This window comes from Carassius carassius, chromosome 9 (assembly GCF_963082965.1).
Source record: "Carassius carassius chromosome 9, fCarCar2.1, whole genome shotgun sequence".
Classification (NCBI taxonomy): domain Eukaryota; kingdom Metazoa; phylum Chordata; class Actinopteri; order Cypriniformes; family Cyprinidae; genus Carassius; species Carassius carassius.
In genome coordinates this window covers 19,885,630-19,907,068 of record NC_081763.1, presented here as the reverse complement: position 1 = coordinate 19,907,068, position 21,439 = coordinate 19,885,630, and the positions used below count along the sequence as shown (strand labels likewise).

The window sequence follows — 21,439 nt, the reverse complement described above, 5'->3', positions numbered from 1 at the left end:
AAACCCATTTGACTTGCTTTCTTCTGTGGAAACGGAAAGGAGAAATTTAGTGTCCAAGCTGCTTTGACCATCAAATGTAAAGGATGTGACATGCCAAACTGAACTAGCGACAACTAAGATCTTGCACCTGGACTAAAAAACTTGATCACACTGCGAAGACTAAAGCCAATGGCTAACAAGCCTGTTGTTCTGCACCAATGTGAGAAGAAATTATGATATACAATGATATATAAACTGTATACAAAGCAGAGGTCACTTATAATTTTGAATATAAATAGTGTTGATCAGTTTCTTCATTTCAGCTCATGTCATTATATAAATATCCGTGTACTGAAATGCTCTTGACTTAGTCATTTGCTCAATATCATCACTTTCCCTTTTCTTCTTGTGCCCTGATTCACTAACACTGAACAGCCAATCAGAGATATCACTCTGGTGCCACAAAAACTGAGGTGACAAGATGCTCAACGACATCTATGGAAAAGAGCAGCTTGGACATCTTGCTGAACTTCTCTTGTTGTGTTCAGTGGAGGAAAGTCAGTCAGTTTTGGAACAATGACAGAATTTTTATTTTTGCATGAACTATAACTTAAACATTGAATGGATGTTTTTTGAGTAAGTGGATAAAAAGGGCATATAGTAGTAAAATAAACAGAATGCATTTGAACTATTTCTATATATCTTAACAGTAAAACCTGCCTTCTTTGATTTGATTGCTGTCTCAATCATTTTTAAGTCGACAAGTGCTATTAGACTGCTGAGTTATACCACAGACACTGATCAAGACCTGCTTTTTGAATTTTATTTGAAGTCTTTTGCCACTTTTATTGATAAATACAGCAAAAAATGATGGGGTCAACTGTATCAGCAAATTATGTGTGTTTAACATGAACCGCAGCACCCACATTAGCACCTGACCCCTAGGCCACGACTCAGACTTTCAAGACAGAGATTTTCAATGAAATTGGCATTAAATGTGCACCATTATTCAATAGTTGTAGAAAAAAAAGAGTTTGAAATGTAAAAGAATTGGGATGAATTATATAAACCATCAGTATGAGTACTTTGTTTCAGGTTATATCAGTTCATGAAAAGAGTTAAATACTACCCTACAGAGTGGAAATGCAAAGTTTAAGATCTGAAAGCTGTGAGTTAGTGTGTGAAGTGCGCGTCACTGTGTGTTAGACAGTAAAGTTACAGGCAGGAGCACACGGCTTATGTGTCATGAAGTGTCGGTGAAGGGCAGGAATGTATGCTAAATACTCTCTGGTGTGGTTAAATGCAGGATTTGGGACATTCCTCGTCTCTCTCTCTCTCTCTCTCTCTCTTTCTCTCTCTCTCTCTCTCTCTTTCTCTCTCTCTCTTTCTCTCTCTCTCTCTCTCTCTGTGGACACCTGAGACACTGGGAACTGGGTCACACAGCTCCGTCCTTTAGTGAGGCATGATGGGGCATGTAGACCTCATTTCCTTTCCTTATCTGCTCTCTTCCTCCTCTCCCGTGGCGCAGAAAGTGCTGCCCCGGTCTGATCCCTGGCGTCTGGATTCCCCTGCTAGACCAAACCTATCCACAGAAGGGGCTGTCTCAACAGAATGGGTGGCTGTCCCATGAACAGCCCCACACTGCGGGAGATAGACATGGTTTAGTGCTCAGCTGCATCAGTCTGCTTGGTTAGCCATGCATGTTGACTGCAGCCACAGATGATCAAGTGTAGAAGTGTTACTTCATTTCAGCCAGGGGCATCATGCAATTTTTATATATATCTAAAATTCCAGGTAATGAACTACACTGCACATGGATCCTGAAAGATAAACATTCACCAATCAGAGGATCGTGGCAAAAAAAATCATGATGAACATAGAATGACCACCCACTTCTATAACGTATTGCATAGGATGAAATTGTGTCTCTCTGCATTCTCAAATCAAACTTTTTATATATTTTTATTTAAATTATTTTTCAATAAATATAAAAGATATTATATTAAATATTTAATCAAATTACGTTTTATTAATACTTATCAGTAGTTTTTTATTGTCAAAAACAATGTCTTATGGGGTGTGCAGGGCACAAACTAACACAGGGTTAGTTGTAATACATATTGTTGAAATATTTGAAATGTAAAGCATTTTGCCTTGTTTATGTGTCTCCTGTTCTGTGAGAGCTGTGTGTAGAGGGAGGGGAGTGTTGAGTTCATCTCTGTGGTTTTCTGAATGTGTTTCTTCATTTATTTGCCCACGTTGTTTTAAACTATGTTGTGATCAGGGCCGTCCTAAGCAAGGGGCAATGATTGCAATGTGTTTGTCAAATTATGTAATTAATTATCAAGCAAAGCCACATATTTGTACTAGACAAGTGTGAAATAAATATATATATACTTTGAAACTGATAAAGTCAAAATGTGTTAAGCTTTGCCGCTCGTTCCTGCCTTTTCTTTTCTTGATGTTGTTTTTTTATTTATTATATTTTATTTACTTCAAAGTTTGTAATGTAGTGATTTATGTTAGGGCTGTGGGGTTGCAGCTTAAAACTTTACATGATTTTATTCATTTTTTAGGAATACTCCTAGCACCAAAACTTCTGGGTGGTTACTTTTGCACTTTAATTATGAAAGATCCAAATACTACATTCAAGATCAACTCTTTTGAGTCTAGTTTAGCCTGGAGAGATGAATTAGACCTTTTATTCCAATGACACTTGAAAGGCATCAGTCAGCTAAACCCCCCACATTTACATGTATGTGACATACACTTTTATCCAAAGCATTTTATGTTGTATTTAAGTTATACATTTTAAGAGTTCATGTCTGGGAATTAAACCTTTGATCTTGATGTGGTAAACACAATGCAGTACTATTTGAGCTCCAGGAATGCTAGATTTAACACAGAGAAAGTTTCCCTTGCTTTTGAGCAGCATTCATATTACAGAATCATGCACAGAATGTCCTCAACTACAGCTTAAACAGTAAAACCTTTCACGATTATATGAACACTTACTCAGGGCCAGGATTTCTAAAAGAAACTACTTATTGTTTTACAATCACACATATATACATGCACACTAAATACTAGGGGCCAAACATAAACATGCTGCAGTGGACCATACAAAATCACAATTTACAGGGATCGATCTGCTCTAATTGGAGAAGAGAGCACAGACCTCCCTGCTGGAAAGATCAGCATTGTGCCTCGCCATGTTACTGCGGGAGGCCTTGTGTGTATATGTTGGTATGCGAGAGTGTTTCCAGTAGTATATGTGGCACTGACAAAGCCAAAGAAAAGGGTTGTGTCTGTTTATCAAAGTGTTGCCTGTTAGCACGTTAAGTCTTGAACAGAACGCATTCCCCACGGGAAGGATGAAGTTGACTTACACAGTCTGAACATCACTCACAGTTCAGAGGCTGGGCAGCTTTTCACACTCTCAGACTTGCTTTCTTGGCTGTTTCTCAGTCTGTCCTTCACTTTGTCTCTGGGGAAGGTACAAGCATTAACTGAAAGACTCGTGGTCACGGGGTGGCGGTCAGCCTACTGAACTTGTCCTTCTCAGATTAAGGGAGTGTGGGTAAACTGTGCCACTTTTATGTCATAATTTACACATACAAGACACTCCAAACTGGTGTGACCTATTTCTTTTGAGGAACATAAAAACAGTTTTGGTTCTCATTGACTTCCATTGTACAGACAAATATACATTGGAAGTCATTTGGAACCAAAGCTGTTTAGAGACCAACATTCTTCAAAATATCTTCTTTATGATGACAGAATCTTTGGATAGACAGTCCTAAGTTTTGCTAAAGGCATACACATATAATAGAGGTTAAAAAATAAATACACCAAAAACCTACACCACCACCTTTTTTAATTAAGGCACAGTTAATTTTTTGACAAATAATTTAAATCATGCCATTAACAATGCATCATGGACTGTGTAGCTCTAGATACGGTTTTGACATTTGACAATTAAAATGTACAGTTTACTCGCTGACAGATCTTACCCTACTCACAAAAACACTAGCACAGACTTATCACGCACATCTTTTTCATACATACTGTTACTCTTCCATACAGGTGCCAATCTCATAATGACTACTAATCATCCCCATGGACTAAACACAGTGTGTACATGTGTCTATACACAGACATTTCTAAAGTCTAAGTACAGTGATGTTGTGTGATTCTACTGCAACAGCAGGTGTGTGGTATACAAACATATGCTCCCTGTGGGTTTGTTAGAGGCTTGGCATGGCTCCTGCTGCAGATGTTAAGCAGTATTGGCTGAGCTCTGGCTCACAGCAGACAAACAAACCTGATGAATCAAGCCACCTCTCACAATCTCAGATCACCTTACATGCCTCACATCGATTGATTCAGACTGTCTCACATCATGTTTCTCTGCCTCAAGTTGCCTCGCATTGCTTCATACCACCTTACATTACTTCTCTATAACCCTTACTTTGCTTCAGACTGCTTCTCATCACCTCACATTGCTTCAAAAAGGCTTGTATCAAGCCACACTGCTTCACATTGCTTTAAACTTACTTTTATTAGTTTCACAATGTTTATATGCATGGTAGTAATAGAGTTATAGAAGGTTTTTGTGTAGATGAGCTTCAGTCTGCATCTGTTTGTTCAAGCATACATGACATATTTATAATGAAATATTTTCCATATGTCTCTTAATACATTTGAATGTATATATAGTATTTTAAACTTTTGGGGTCTGAATTTTTTTTAATGGTTTTGAAAGAACTACCTTATGCTCATCAAGGCTGCATTTCTTTGCTCAAAACAGTAAAAACAGTAATACAGTGAAATTTGTACAATTTATATTTAACTGTTTTCTATTTGAATACATTTTAAAATGTAATTTAATGTAATTTATTCAGTGGCCATTACTTTAGTCTTCAGTGCCACGTGATTTTTCAGAAATCATTCCAATTCTGATTTGATGCTCAAGTAACAATTCGTATTATCAATACTGAAAACAGTTCTGCTGCGTTTTTTTTTCTTAAAAAAAAAATACTGAACATTTTTTTTTTACTTTTTGTAATATATTTTCACATTGAAAGTATGAAATGAAATATGTTGTCTTTCAGAGCAAGTGCACAACAGCAAGGCCAACTGTTGTCCAATTAACATTTATATATATATATAAATTCAGTCTAAAACTGAAATACAATTGCATTATGTAGGTCTAGGTCAATTACATTATATAGGTTTTTCTTTTTCTTCTTCAAAAAACAGACAGGTACGATTTCTGTCTGACTAAATACAGGACATTTAGTTACAGGATAAATTATTGCTTTAGTCTGATTTAAAGTGCAAGTGAACGTACATGTGGCTCACATTTCTTTAGACTGTGTCAAAGTTACGCCACCTGACATTGCTTAAAACTGCTCCGTATCAGCTCACATTGCTTCAGACCACCTAGTAAAGTATCGCCTCATGCTGCTTCAAATCGACTCATATCACTTTTCACCACCTCATATTGCCTCACATCACTTTACACTGCCTGACATTTCCTCCAAATACGGGAAAGCATGGCCAGCCTGCTCCCTTGCATCAATGTCAACACTGTCCCAGATACCTGTCAGTGGAGACAGTGAGACCATGGTGATGTGCTGTCCATATAACAGCTGGTCTCAGTGCCATTCTAGTCAGCAGCAATGAGGGCGAGGCTCCATCAGAGTTACGGTGCCGTAACCCTTCTCCAACTCTTAGAAGTCATCAAGAGATACTCTCCCACCAACGCTACAGACCTCATGAAGCATAAACCATTGTCAAATCTTTAAATAAGCTCTTGTTTTCTTTGCTTCTCCTCCTCCTCACATTTCTCACCCAATATTTCTCATATACATGTTCTTTAAAACAAAAGATATTTGCACTTGAGTCTTTGGAAAAGTTAAAACACATCTGAAACATATAGTGCGACTGCCAGATTGTCTGCTACAAGTATATAATGCATGTTAATATAGATGTTCTCTGGGGATTTCAGATTTAGCCAATACCACCACACAAAGCAGAACTGTGGCGATGTGTGTTGTTCTGCGCCTACGTAGTGCACATATTATCAAACGCTCTTGTGTGTTGGTATGTCTCATAATATCACATGTGATCATGGGACATATGGTCACATACACACCAATCTGAAATGAGACTTCTTACACTTTCATGTAGCAAACCTCCCACTCAGGACCTGTTAGGATTTACTAAAAGAATAGGTTGGCAGACGGAAAGATTAAGGGGGATAAAGAGAAACTTAATATACTTAAACACTGCCAATATCAAATTTATTCACCTGTACTTACTGTAAATGTAGGCCCCTTTCTGTGTACACAGATGTCATTTAGATTTAGAGGAATATCATCATAACTAATTAGGTAATAGTCTTGGAGAGACACCAATTACTAATCGGCAATCATAACGAGAGCACATTCCAAGTTTAGACCAGGTGCCAATCTGTATGTAGCTCTGACGACTGTACCAAATTAATGAAAGCAGGAGAGCAAACGCTTTGTGTACAATCAGTCAATATCTCATGGTGTAAAGGTATTGAGTCACAAAACAAACAAACGATTTCTATCCCACTGAGGTTGTTATAATTCTTCATTTATTTTAGCTGGTCTCGCTCTCACACATAGAGACTGCTCTCTCATCGGGATGCACCCCCTTGCCTTAGTCCCAGCCCTAATTAAAGCTTCCTTTGGGCCTCACTATGTGGAGCACCAAACCAGATCACATCTCTGGTGGGCTGAGGAAGAAAGTGAGAGTGAGAAAGAGAGGAACACTGAGATAAGGTGGAGGGGCATCGCGATTTAGGCATGATCAGACTGCAAATGTTGCCTGGTAGCCTCTTAATAGGACTGTTTTGTGATTGCATGTTTCACTGAAACTGTCATTGTTCTTGTTTCATTCATATTTTGCAGTGTGGGATTCGGTAGTGATATAAAAACAATAGCAGATGATCTCTAATTATACTCAGGGCACGTTTCAATGCAGATTAGCAAACATTTTCATTCAGTTTAAGCAAAGTAAGCTTTTGTACAATTAACTGAGCGACAGTAAGAAATGATAAAACATAGTGGGTGCAAAAGATAAAGAGACTGAGAGAAAATACAATGAGGGAAAGTAGTAGAAGAAAAAGAGGGAATTTTATCTGTGTCACAGAAGGGTTTAACAACCTTGGCCTTCATAGTGGAGATAGATTGGTTACTAGGACTTGCTACAAACTTTTTTATAACATAGAGCTAATACTTGAGGCCACTGTAGATTGTTGTCTGAGAGAAACCATGCATTTTTTTCCAGAGGATATATAATCCTAGGATTAAACTATATTCTTGTAACTGTAACTTGAGTGTTTACCTATGTTACTCGTGGCTAGAACATAAGAATTAAAGCTACTGTTAGGCTCATCTGGATTGAGGGGCAGATTGGAGTCTGTGCATATGTGTTCCATTTTCCATTGCATTCAGAGGAGGATGGCTCCTGGCACAATGCAAAAGCATTTTAATCCCCTATTTCTCTACATACATTTTCTTCTATGACATACAGTACTCCTGAAATGGGAAGCCTTGCATGGGTGGATGATTAATGATGTTTGTCATATCATGATCCCCTCTCGCTGTCTGTATGGAGGCCTGACTGATAGGTGGCAGGGTGAGATGAATGAGCCCTATTCTTGAAAGCCAGTGCACTCATTTACTACTGTTCTAATGATTTAGACGATTAAATCCAAGGGTAGGGCACTATTTGTTCTTACATCTAATTAATTATTTGTTGTGAAATGGTCCAAATGGAAGTGGGTCTCCCTGGTTTTACATAGGGAGTGTTTCTGATTTTATACAAGAGATTCCTGCAACAACTAAGCACATATACACAAATTCATGAATTTGTGCCAACTTGTTTAATCGCTTGTGCTATCTCATCATTAGCTATAATGAAAATATGGACCAATTAAATGTTTGAACTAAAGCATCCCACATGGAAATAACCTGTATAAACATATACTATATGTTTTAATATAGGTTTTGATATAGGTTTTTAATATATGTGACATATATAAAATTGGCCATTTTCCTATATTATATTTACATATGTACATATATGCACATATATACGTGCATACATATACCTATATAGGTACATATATGCATGTATATATGTGTGCATATATTCACATTTATATGCACCTATATGTTCACCTATGTTTATATATTAGTAAAAGTATGGATTCAAATCCATAGCTGCTAGGCAACATAAATAAAAGCCCAAAATGTAGAAATGTACATTATTTATTTACTTAAGAACAAATAAAGTATTACAAGATAAAATAAAGAAACGACAAACCATTTTGTTATACATTTTTCCACTATCTTCATAAAAGAAAGAATTGACCTTGTAAATTATTCAGGGAAATGTGTAGACATCATAGCTTTCCATCTCCTTTCACTTAATTGCCATAGTTAAATTATTCCATAACATGCCAAATACACGTGATACCAATTTCACATGTTCGCACATACATAATTCTTGCATTTTTTTTTTTAGTTAGTTCTTAGTTATTGCCTTGATAATAGAAAATATGAGCTAGGCATCATGTATGACAGTTGCCAAAGTGACTACAGAATGACTAGATCCTGCAATGAGCTATATAGAAGACATCTTGTGTGTATAGTGCTTATATGTGGATATAAAGGAGCAATACAGGAGACCTATATGGCCTCTATATGCACATATATGCACCTCAATTTTGCCTATATGTGGCATATATAAGCATATATGCAGCATATATATTATCATATATGTGCATATAAACTGCATATAGGTTTCATATATGCGCATATATCCTCATATAGGTTCTTTCCATGTGGGATGCATAGATAAGATTTGAGATACTCAAAGGGTTTTTGTATTGTCTTTAATTATTGTGCAGAATCCATTATGGGATGTTATTGGGTCATTTTTATGACTCATATGTTTGTATAGTGATAACCAAATAAGGTGTTTTCAAATTTGATTTTATAAATCATTTGTAGATTTTTTTTTAAATAGTTATGTTGAATATTTTTATTTGTTTGTTTGTGTTTGTTGTTTGTTTGATTTTAAATAAGATTAAATACAATATTATTACATTTTGTATTTGTAGACTTTTTATGTTTTATACTTTTATATTTTCCTGTTAAATTAAGCTCATATGTATTGTCTTTGTTTTATTTTACAGATTCATCAGGGAAGATTCCAGCAATTGTCCTTCAAGTCAAGATTGGTGTGAAAAATGTATCAGGCACTAACTCTCCTATACTGGATATGAGCAAATATGGGGACTCTGCAAGAAACCATGACAAGTCAACATCTTTGACAGCCCAAAAGGAAATCCATTTGTTTTTGCATTTGTGAAAGATATTTTCTGTACTCTCAATAGAAAACTCCCATAAGAATCCAACCTTGTTTTCCGTTATTTTAAAACATCCCCTTCCTCTCCACTCCCATCATGATGAGTGTATTGACGGCCTTCAGTCCTTCCTGTACCACCGTCCTTTTCCTTCCCTTTTTCATGCTCTTATGCCCACCATCATTGGTCAGAGGTGACTGCTGGCTCATCGAGGGGGATAAAGGTTATGTGTGGTTGGCCATTTGCAGCCAGAACCAGCCACCATATGAGACAATCCCACAGCACATCAACAACACAGTACATGACTTGCGACTTAATGAGAACAAGATCAGAGCTATTTTTTTCACCTCCTTGAGTCGCTTCACAAATCTGACTGACCTCAACCTCACCAAGAATGAGATCTCATACATCGAAGATGGTGCTTTTGCAAGCCAAGCAAATCTACATGTTTTGCAACTTGGATATAACAAGTTAACCAACCTGACTGAAGGTATGTTGCGAGGTCTGGGACGCATGCAATGTCTTTTCTTGCAGCACAATCTCATAGAAGTCATTGCCACCAATGCATTCTGGGAGTGCCCCAGCCTCAGCATCCTCGACCTGTCATCGAACAAGCTAGCCCGACTAGACCCATCTACTTTCAATGTGTTGGGCAGGCTCATGGGATGTGAGCTTGCGGGAAACCCTTTCCACTGCGGCTGTGAGCTCTATAGCTTCCTCACCTGGTTAGAGGTCTTCAACAATGTCACACACACCTATGATCGACTTCAATGCGAGACCCCACGGGAGTTGTTTGGCTATCCATTGCTTACATTGGCTGGGCACGGACGGAGTGCTCGTTACATTCTTTCCTCTGTGTGCCGGGACGGGGTGCGGATTCCAGGAATGACATCTCTTCCACCTGATCCTGATTCTTCAGGCATGGGTCCTGACATGTTTGAACACTTTGGACCATACCACCAGCCCACAACTTCCTCCTCATCTGAGAATGCATTTAGTCCCAGCATCAAACTGCATCATGTGTCTCTTTCCTCTGCGTCCCTTCTTATCCAGATTCCAAAGCCATACAGCAAGATGTACATCCTGGTACAATACAATCAGAGCTTTGTGTCAGTTGTGAGGAACTTGAAGAATAAAAAGGAAATGATCACCCTTAATAAGCTCAAACCAAACACCAACTACACTTTCTGCGTGGCATCAATACGCAATTCACAGCGCTACAACCACACTTGTTTATACTTTTCTACCAGAGCTCCAAATCCAGATGACTTGATGCCTCCACCCTCCACGACCACCCACTACATCATGACCATTGTTGGTTGCCTCTTTGGAATGCTCATTATTCTCGGGTTTGTCTACTACTGCTTGCGAAGACGTCGCAGAAAAGAAGAGAAAGAAAAATCAATTTGTGTGAAGAAGACCATTCTGGAAATGCGATATGGACCAGAGGTGGCAGCGGCAGTTGCAAATGACCCCACAGCTATCCAGAAACTCCATGAGCAAAGCCACCATCAGCATCACCATGGCAAATTACCCATGTCCTCCTCATCCAGCTCTGCCATGCTTGGCCATGGTTCTGCTAACACTAGTTCCTCACGTCTGTCCTCCATTCCTCAAGTAGAAAAGATGGCAACTGCCTTCTCCGAGGCCATGGTCACTAAGGGCAACTATATGGATATTAGGACCTCTGTAGGAGGAGATGAAAGGGGGAGAGATGGAGCTATGTTACATGGTGTTCGGGAGGAAGATCTCAGTGGAGATGATGGAAGTGACTTGTGTGACGATTCAGATGATGATGGCCGTGGATCGGCATCTGAGATTTCAACAATTGCAATGGAGGTTGACAAGGTCAACCAGATAATTAACAACTGCATTGATGCACTTAAGCTGGACTCTGTTGCAACATCTGTTTCCACCACAGCAAGTGGTCCCACCTCACCCCCACCTACCTGTACCTCCTCTCTGACCAGAGGACTGATTCCCATTTCTACTAGTGTCAACGATACCTGCCAAGTCCTTCCTTCCCCAAAAATTCCTCCTCCACCCCCTCGTCCCTTCACAGCTCCTCTGTCCGAGAGACCTGGGATCACAGGGGGTGGCTTTGTGTCACCACCATACCGTCCACCTCCCCCAGCTTCTGCAGTTAGGCCTATACAAAGACAGATGAGTGCCGATGCAGCTGTCATTGTCTCTTCTTCCAAGAGGCACTGCCGCCCTTCTAGTGGGAAAGGTCGCGTTTACAGCCTAGATGTTCCAGAACCTCGCAGCCCAGATCCTTGCCAGTATCCAGACAAGGGCAGCCCATTGGGGTGTGGTGAGCCCCTGGAGAGGCTCCCTTTAGTAGGTAGTGGTGGAGGTGGTGGCTGTAGCATTGATGGTGGTACTGTAGATGGGATGGGCCTTCAGCAGCACCTGGAGGTGCACCCAGACTACCACTGTGCAGAACATCGTCACTCAGTCCCTGCCCTTTACTATGAGGGCTCTCATGACTCCCCAGCCCAAAGGGTCTCTTTTCTCAAGCCTCTGTCATGCACCAAGAGAGACGCTGCTTCCTACTCTCAGCTCTCTCCCCGTCACCACAATTACTCTGGCTACTCCTCGAGTCCAGAGTACTCTTCTGAAAGCACCTTGCGCATCTGGGAGCGCTTCCGTCCCCACAGAAAGGGTCCACATGAGGAGTCCTGTTATGTAACAGCTGGAAATGCCTTGCGCAAAAAGGTCCAGTTTGCCAAGGGGGAGGACTTGCATGACATCCTTGACTACTGGAAGGGTGTGTCAGCACAGCAAAAGCTGTAATCTATGCGACAGCGTGGAAACACAGCGCAAGTCTCCTTCACTGCCTGATAGACCAGGAGAGAGCGACTGTAGTAAAGAAATCGGGTTAAGGCTGCAATGTGCAAAGCGTAGCCAAGTTTGTCATGGTTTGAGGACAAGTTACTTTAATCTGTTTTTGTACAGTGGGCCAAAAAGAGAGTAAAAGGGCCTAAGGATACAATATATACATAAGATAACATTCAGAGATATTACCTGAGAGGCTGACAATTGTCATACTCGGTAAAAAAAGGGCAGATGGGCTTATCATTTGTCAATAATTGAAATTATTGTATTTTACTCAGCATTCATCTGTGTGTTCATCATTCATATCAATGGTGAGACCTTTGTAACCTGAGTCCTCATTCAGCCTGAGACAGAATCTCTGTTTATACTCCCACTAAAAAAAAAAAAATCTCATTCATTTGTTAGATGGGAATGTGTATGAGTGTGTGTTTTAGTAGAACAAAATGATGCACTGATTTTCTACAAACCTGTCAAAAGCAGTTTACCCCTTCCATATTGTAGAGACTATACACAGGGCAACCAAATTTACATTTCAATAGCACTACTCATGTGAGAAAATAAAGGAATGGAGTGGAGGAAAAGATTAAAAAAAATGAAACAGAAAATTCTCCCTGGGGAGCTTTGAAATAGCAGCCATGTATAGCAGCTGCTTGCTGTGCTGAGCAGGATGACATAAATAGTGCAAGGAGTGCTAGAGAAAATACTGTAGATTTACTAGGGTCTGTGGAAAATGTGAAAATATGTGTTTGAGATTAAACAGACATAGCTCTGTACCTCTCTCATCACTGATGCATTATTAGTAGCATTTCCTAATCAGAGGTTACCTTGTCACCTGTATCACAGCATGAGCACAAAGTGGCTGCTGGCAGTAGGGGTTTATGTATTCTGTTCCTCTGCCCTAAGGTCAATTTGTTTAGTCCATTAATTGGCTTTTGGAAGCCTGTTGCTGCCAGCTGAGACAGTCAACAGGCAAACTGACCTAGACCCTGTTGTGACACTTATAAACTGATGTTTTATATGACATGTTTCTCCAGGCGTTTTTTTTTATTTTTTCATTATTAATTTATTTATTGGGGGAATTATTATTCATGATGCTGATACTGAAATTATGACAAAATAACAAGTAGCAAGAATTGATTAAATAAATTATATAAAAAATACAAAGAATTTATTTTAATGAACAGATATTTTATGCAATTGTTATCACTTACTAACTTTTGGTTTCAATGTTGATAACAGCTCTTCCCACTTTATCTCAAATACAGATCTCATAGGACTTTTCATCTCATAATACATTATTAATACTATGGTTTGTTGTAAAAATTACAAATATTATTAACTCAAACACCTCTGTCAGCCATTATTTTATTAATGTCCAGTTAGATTAGACTAACTAATTAGCAATTAGCCAAGGCTATATCCTTTAGTGTGCAAGGGTAAGCATCCTAGACCTCCAATTTGATTAAAAGAGATCACTCTTTCTTCTGTTCTCAGCAACCAAGTTCAGCCTACAGTTTCATGGACCAATAAACCAAAAAAATGTATTAGTGGCTCTGTGGGAAAATGTACATCCGTTTACAACATATTCTCAAGTACGAAATATGAAATATCCAGCAGGCAAATGAAATGAATTGTGTTTTCTCAGTGTAGTATAATTATACCCCCACACCACTCTAAATGTTCAATTCAGTTTAAGTTTATTTGTATAGCACTTTTTACGACACAAATTGTAGCAAAGCAACTTTACAGAAAATTTAGTTTTTACAATATTTAGTACTAAATACATTGCTTAAAGGGATAGTTTCACCCAAACATTAAAATTCTCACAAACTGCAAAAAGGTAGCAAAAAAAAGTCTGTTTCTCAAAGCTATTGTGTGTCCTCAGAAGGCTTTGTATGTAGCATTCAAGTAATATAAACCACTTTCATAATACTTTTATGCTTTTGCAACCTTTTTAGAGCTTAAAGGCCGCAGCCATGATTGATTATAATTGCATGGGAAAGAGCATAGGAAACTTGACACTTTACAATTTATATGTGTTTGTAACAACATGAGGGTGCTTACTTTTTTTTTTATTTCAAACTAACTATGACCTGAGAAATTATTTACATTTCTTTGGGACAGGCACTTAACTTGACATCACTTCTGGTGAAACATGTCTGAGATGTCCAGTTTGAAAAATAGATTTATTAGATTGAAACAAAATGCAGACAGCTCATATGGGGGTTAGCATTAGCCAGCAAACCTCTTTATTTTGCCCCCATTTTCAGCATCAGGTGTTTTTGTGCCTTCAGTAAAAGGGTCCATTATTTGATGTAGTACCACATAAAGAGCCATTTCTGTAAATCATACTATATCCCTTTATTTAATAAGGGGCTCATTGTAAATACATGTTCATATACCATCTTTCTTACCATTTCTCTCGATTAAGTTTTTTTCATTGTAAATATGTAACAGATACCTGCCAACATTGGACATACACTCAGGCAGAATGTGTCTTTGGTTCTCTGTTTTTTGGTGGCTTTAAAAAAAAAATGTTCAAGGATTTTACAGGATGCTTAATGGTTTACAGAAGAAGGGACAGCAGCAGCTATAACGTGGATTATTAGGGCACTACTTGTGTACTTAAGACGTTGCAGAGAGATAAGTTGGACCTTAACCGAACAAACTGTTCTCGGGCAACTGAAATGGACCAATGAAGGACTGCTACCGGAGGCTTACTGTGACATTTTCCTCACTTTATGAACTTGATTTTAAAACCACTTGGACTGGTATTAAGGAACTAACAATGAACACTCAATCTTAAATGACTGTTCATTTTTATAACAGTAAAATTTGATGCCCAGCTTTATGTTTTTAGATATGGTTTTTATTGTGCCTCCCCTCATTGACAAAGAAAAAAAAAAAAGAAAAAAAAAAAAAACAAACTTTGAAGACTTTGCACTCCTGTACAAATGCTTGTCAGCCATTTCTGCTATGAATTCAAAGTTGAAAAACAAAAGAGGGAAGAAATAATACAATTGGCATGGCATCTATAAGATTTTTCTGTTATGTATTATTTGTTTTAGAAAATGTGTGCTTACTGTTTTTTCTTATCATGCTTTGCTGGGGAGTAAGATTGTGGTGTTCTCTTTTCAATTTGCTCAAGCTTGAACATTCCCTCAGTTCCCTTGAACATTCCCCCCATTTGTTCAGGACAAACTGACAATTCAATTATTTCAAGTTAAGGTCTCCCTCCACCAAATCACATTTTTATATCAGACCTCCATTCATATGCTATTTCATGATTTAATTCATTATTTCTTTATTTTTTCACTTGGCCTTTAACTTTTGACTTGACAAGCCATGCATAATTACCCAGTTCAGCCAAACAACGTTTGTTTACTACCCTACTACAGAACTAACAGGCAAAGATAGTCATTTTATGGCAGTGCCACTTTCTTTATGCTGAAATGATCGTAGTGGATAGTTGGGGGTCAGAGTTTCACCACTGCTGTTTTTGGAGGAGTTTAATAATGCATGTGTATGTCTCTTCTTCTCAGTCCTGTGCTAAAGTATTATTACATTCCTGCTCCATGTTTGCATCTCTGTCAAAATTTAGATTTTGTTAACAATTCAACATTCAGAAGTTCCTGAAGAACCTGTTTAGACCAGGAATGCCACGTTGACTGTTGATACCAGCTCTGGTTGAACGAAATTGTGATCTGTAGTGGACTGTTTGCAGTTTTTTTGTATTCTATTACCTATAACCAGTCAGTATCACATGGCATAGGATATAGGAGGGAACTGAGGGAAGTGTTGCTCAATTTATGTTTGGTCAAAGTGTCATATTTTTATATTAATATGTTCTTTCTGTAGGCCCTCTGACAATAGTTGTGTTAAGGAAGTTGGTTGTACTAAGAGTAGAAAATAATTTGACATTAATCATTGTCATATTTCAGCAATATTACATTGAGCATAAAGTGGATTACTCTTCCACAGCAGTTTTTACTTTTCTAAGCTCTTTAGCCTCCTCTTAGTGTTAGACACTACAGAAGGAGATTGGCTTGAAGAGAGCAAAAGAGATATGGTTTAATGCTTTGAAACAAGATTTTCACTCCAGCCTCCTTTCTTTTTAGTGATGATTTATTAACAAATTTCGGGAGGAGCATGCAGAGGTAAGTAGGTTCGGGAACAATTACCAATCTCAGATCCCTCTCCTCGGACTCGTGAAACAGCCTTTGAATTGCAAGAGTGACAGAGGTGAAACTTTTGGAGGTAATTAACTAGTTCTGACATATAAATCCCCATTATTCATTAATTCTTTTGAAACTAAGGTCCAAACTCTTCACTTATGTGTATTGTTCTCAATTTGTATTGAACACATTTAAAATCAATTACTTGTTTTTACAAGAATAGCATTCATATTTAACTGACTTAATAATTTCTCAGGACCAAATATTGTTTGTCAAGCTAATTATTGCCTCTTAAATCCAAAAACGACTACATGCAGTCAACATGTTCTGAGGTGTCTTTGAAGGTCCTACTCGTTGGGTTTGCCCATCTTTGTTCATGCTCAAAAGAAGCTTAGAGAAAATCACTCTGAGGGTCTCTGGAGTCAGGATAATTGTGCCTCTTTTATGAAGCTTTTAAGTCTATTCTCCCTCTTTGTGCAGAAGAGCTCCACACTGGCATGTTTTCCCTCTGATATTTTCCAATTTGCTTGTTCTTTTCTCTCAAATGTTCTCTGAATCTTGTTTTGACGGTTAGGTGGAGAAAACAGCAGGATTGCAAGAGAGAGGCTGCAGGCTGGATAACCGAAATTGTTTTGAACTAGAGGAGACAATAAAAGGGCTAGTTTCTGTGCTTCTCAAACACGCAGTCCAGGGGCTTTGAGAAATAAGAAATAATTAAGAAATAAATCTTTATATTAAACTGTGATGGAGAGATGAAAGCATGTGTTGAGTGATGAAGCAAGTGCAGGAGAGAGGGGTTAAGTCTGAAAGAGCTCATCAAAGTGAGTCAGAGAATGTATGATGATGGAAAAGACTCAGGATCAGGAGGAGACAGTAAATCAGGGCTGAAGATGATGCAGCAAGTGTGTAGGAGTACTTTGAGAGTAGAGAGAATCAGAGTATGCAAGCTGCATCAACCTGATAATGAATGAATAAACAACATTCCCAAACTGTAACGTTATGAAGTGGGGAAAAGCTACCTTAGATGATTAGATAGTCTGAATTGCCTTTAACAGATTTAAATACAAATGTGACCCTGGGCCACAAAACCAGTTTTAAATAGCTGCGATATATTTTTAGCAATAGGCAAAAAAAAAAACATTGTATGGATCAAATTTTTGTTTTAATGCCAAAAATCATTAGGATATTTAGTAAAGATCGTGTTCCATGAAGATATTTTGTACTTTTCCTACCGTAAATAGTTGTTTGATATTTTTGCACCCTCAGATTCCAGATTTTCCTCGACCAAATATTGTCTGATCCTTACAAACTATACATCAAAGGAAAGCTTATTTATTCAGCTTTCAGGTGGTGTATAAATCTCAATTTCAAGAAATTGACCCTTATGACTGGTTTTGTGGTCCAGGGTAACAAATGTTTATTGGTTCATTCCAAAGGGATAGTTCACCTACCAAAAAAAAAAAAAAAACAGCAGTGGTCACTAAGGAAAAAGCTGTATGAAGATTTTTTTTTTTTAAATACAACTTTTTTGTTCTTGTTCCACAGAAAAAATAAAATAACGTTGTTCCCATTTTGGAAAGCAAATAATGACAGAACTGTCATTTTCAGGTTAACTATCCTTTCAGCTTCACATTCTCCTCTCAGAAATCGTGGGAAATGTTTAAAATACACGTTGGAGCTAACTAGGATTTTCCCAGCGATTCACTATAGGAGATCACACCAGTTAATCCTGGGTACTCTTTCATCCCTCTCCATCACTCACTTCTCAATTAACTTCAGACTCCACCAGCTTGATGTCCTTTCTTTCACTCGTTCCCTCTGTAGTCTCACTCTCTGTCTACAGGCCAACATATCAAGATATCTCTAGAGCATTACTCCTATATTCAGATAGCAGTTTAACGTGCTGTGGAGAGGAACAGAGGACACTTAATTAATCCATATATTTAAAGGTGCACTAAAACTTAGTTTGTTTTGCTGGCTGAAGTCTAACAGTAGTGTTAGTGTAACAGTACACCCTTATGTTAGTTTAAAGTCTAAAATGTTTCAGCATGGAGGGGATTTAGCCACTAATGAACAGAATGCACATCTTAGAGTGTTTTTTATGTATAAATTGCTGAGGATTCACTGAATGTGACTTGCAGTCGGACTTAGGCTCTTTGTAAAGCAGGTGGTTTGGAGAGGTGGTGTTTGGGTCTTCACTGTCATTCATTTGATTATTTTTACAGTCAATCTGAATACTCAAATAATGCCTCAAAAACTGTGTTTTGCCAAACCTGAGGGTAAAATGTTCAAAATGGTGACAATGGCCTTTTGTGTTTTAATCCTCCAGTATAATAATCTCCTCACATGATGTTGGCATGTGTTTGACGGGTCTGTCTCTGTTTCTTGAGCATCTTTGAGCCTTCACCTGTCCCAAAATATGGCTCAGGAATATTTATGACAATTATTAGCTTGCATCTTCTTTTATTCTCTTTTGATTTAGTAGCCCTCCTTTCACAAATATGATTTCCTATTCCAAAAAAACAGGAGGTGAATAGTAGACAAATAGCTATATTTGTGAATTTCAAACTTTGTAAAAAGATGTTTTTTTGTTTTTCGTCACTGAAGTTGTAGTTGTACTTGTTATTACTATATTTCGGGGTGGGAGGTTCCGGGTGATCTTAGGGTAACATGTTGTATAGCTTTGGACTGGGTTAATGAAGTGATCCACGTTATCCAGATCTGATTCAATCTGAGACCAGAGAAAGTGGCAGAAAAAGAAACAAAGTGTTATGTTTGCATGATTTCCTGTATTTTTCAAAGAGATTAATTATATTGTTGTGTATACTGAGTGGATATATGTTGCAAATGGAGCAAAAATTAGGCATTGAAATATTGTCAGAACTTGCCATCATTTTGAGGCATGATACTGAGGTTTATTCATATCTCAGTGATGCTGAACTGTCCCTGAAATACAGTTTTAAACCAAGAAAAAAGCTGCCTGAAACAATGCCATGGGAAAGCTTTGTATTCTGCCATAAAAAAAAAATTTATTGGTCTGTCTTGTTTAGTGCCAAAATAAGATCTTTATCTCTTATGGTTATTTCGATCTGCAATGAAAAAGAAAAGCGAGATCCTAGCTGGGTCAATTCATCCTCTGCAGAACTCAGTTCCACCTAACAGACTCCAGATCAATAAATGAGAGTATATGGCACATCCACTACATTAACCTTGCAGGTGTCCCACTGTAGCCCCTCGCCTCTGCTGGAGAAAAACATTCTCCCGTGCACGGCTACTCATTGGATCAATGATGAAGTAAACATCAGCGAATAAATGTTTCAGCATTTTTGAGAAGTCAGTGGGTGGAATAGTCTATGGGCAGTGAAAGAGAGGTACTTAGATAGGGGCTGGTCTATTCGGGAGGCTGGAGTCTCTGAAGCCTGTAAGGGATGTCATTTTCTATTTGGCCCGACTGAAGAAAGAGGCCTGCATTGATTATTTAAGGCAGTGAAGCCACAACAGCATGTCTTGAGCCAAACCACAACACAACACAACATGTCTGACACAACACAACATGTCTGAACTCCTGCCAATGGCTCTTCAGTTCATTCTCCTGTTAGAAAATTATACATGCACAATTAATATAGCATTTTATTGGTCGAGGCTAGAAAGATTCTGAAAAAGCCATAAATGTGAGAGAAAAAAATAGTTATTCGATTGAATTTTTTTTTTTTTTTTTTGAAGTGGAAACCAAAGCTTTTCCACGGCAACACACAAAACATCTCCAACTGTGAGTGAGCTTTATAACAGTTTGATACCAGACATCATAAATAGTTGAGCCTTCAGCTATAGGATTAAATAGAATTGTAAATGAATTTCAGCAATTTTAAAGAGCCTCATCCACAATGAGAGATCAGCTGTATATTTCTTTGCATCTCTTTCTATCTAAGGAATGGATCTTTAAAAAGGACACAATTTCTTTGATGTGAGAAAAAAAAGCCTCTGAAATGGTTTACTTACATTTATTTTGCTGGTAATTATATCCTACATCTTCACCACAAATTCTGTACAAAAGATCTATTTCTATATTTGCAATAAATTTGTAATTAAAAAAGCTGCGGATGCAGTACCTGTTTTATTCACACAAAATATCATTGAAAATGCATGGATATTCTGCAACTCTTGTCTCTTGTGATTTTTGTTTGACCAAAGTTTTTTAGTGTTGTTACTGAGAGCTGCTAAGTGACTCTTTTGCTTATTTTTAAATCTTTGCTTGAATCACAGATAAACAAGTGTGAGAAATGTAATACATACAAAACATCTTGCAGAGCCAAACTTTCTATTTTGGCGTAAAGGTTGGTTTACTTTGCAGCTTATTCTGGCCAAAGCTGCCCACAAACAGAAGAGACTTTCTGACCAACATGCACAATATTTAGCTATAGTTCATTTTATGATGTTCTAAGGGCAGCTTAATCTACATTCAGTAAGTCATTCAATAATTTACTATAGGTTGCTCGTTTAAATAATGGTGAAGCATCCTTCAGTGCAGATAGCACAAAAAAAAATATGGGAAAATATGTGAACTCACCATTTGGCTATATGCCATGTTATAACACTCCACTCCATAATTTTATCATCAATTGCTGGATAACAGAAACATGTCGTTCACATTGTAGCTTATAAATGCAACTTTATATTCCAAAGGACCAAAGAAATCAAAGAAAGAAAAATAGCTCTTGCCATTTTCTATCAGATGATTTGTGAATGTATGTGATCAAACTGCTAAGAAATTCCAAATAAGCAGAAATGGTTTCAATGTGAGTCAATGATGTCCAGTGAAAGTTGAGATGCTGCATGTTACTCCATACGTTTTCCAAGTTTAATAGAAGAAAAAACATGAGGATATTTAAGTCTGTATGTTAAAGTGAATTTTTTTAGACATAAACAGAACTTCTGAACTAGAGAAACAGAGTGGAAAATGAATAAAATGCACCTCATTTAATAACAAGGAAGAACCAGCCAGCAGAACAGAGCTACAGTAAGAGTCTATGTGTCCTTC

At 37.9% G+C, this 21,439-nt stretch overlaps 1 protein-coding gene across 2 annotated transcripts in view; it reads left to right on the top strand.

The window, feature by feature from the left end:
- Positions 1-12,834, top strand: part of LOC132149230 (protein phosphatase 1 regulatory subunit 29-like) — a 97,339-nt gene extending 84,505 nt beyond the window's left edge. For both annotated transcript variants that reach the window (XM_059558276.1, XM_059558275.1), the window contains one exon: positions 9,218-12,834. In XM_059558276.1, coding sequence (XP_059414259.1) covers positions 9,488-12,184 — 2,697 coding nt within the window. In that variant the 5' untranslated portion in view covers positions 9,218-9,487 and the 3' untranslated portion in view covers positions 12,185-12,834. The remainder of the gene's footprint in view (positions 1-9,217) is intronic.
- The last annotated feature ends 8,605 nt before the right edge of the window (positions 12,835-21,439 follow it).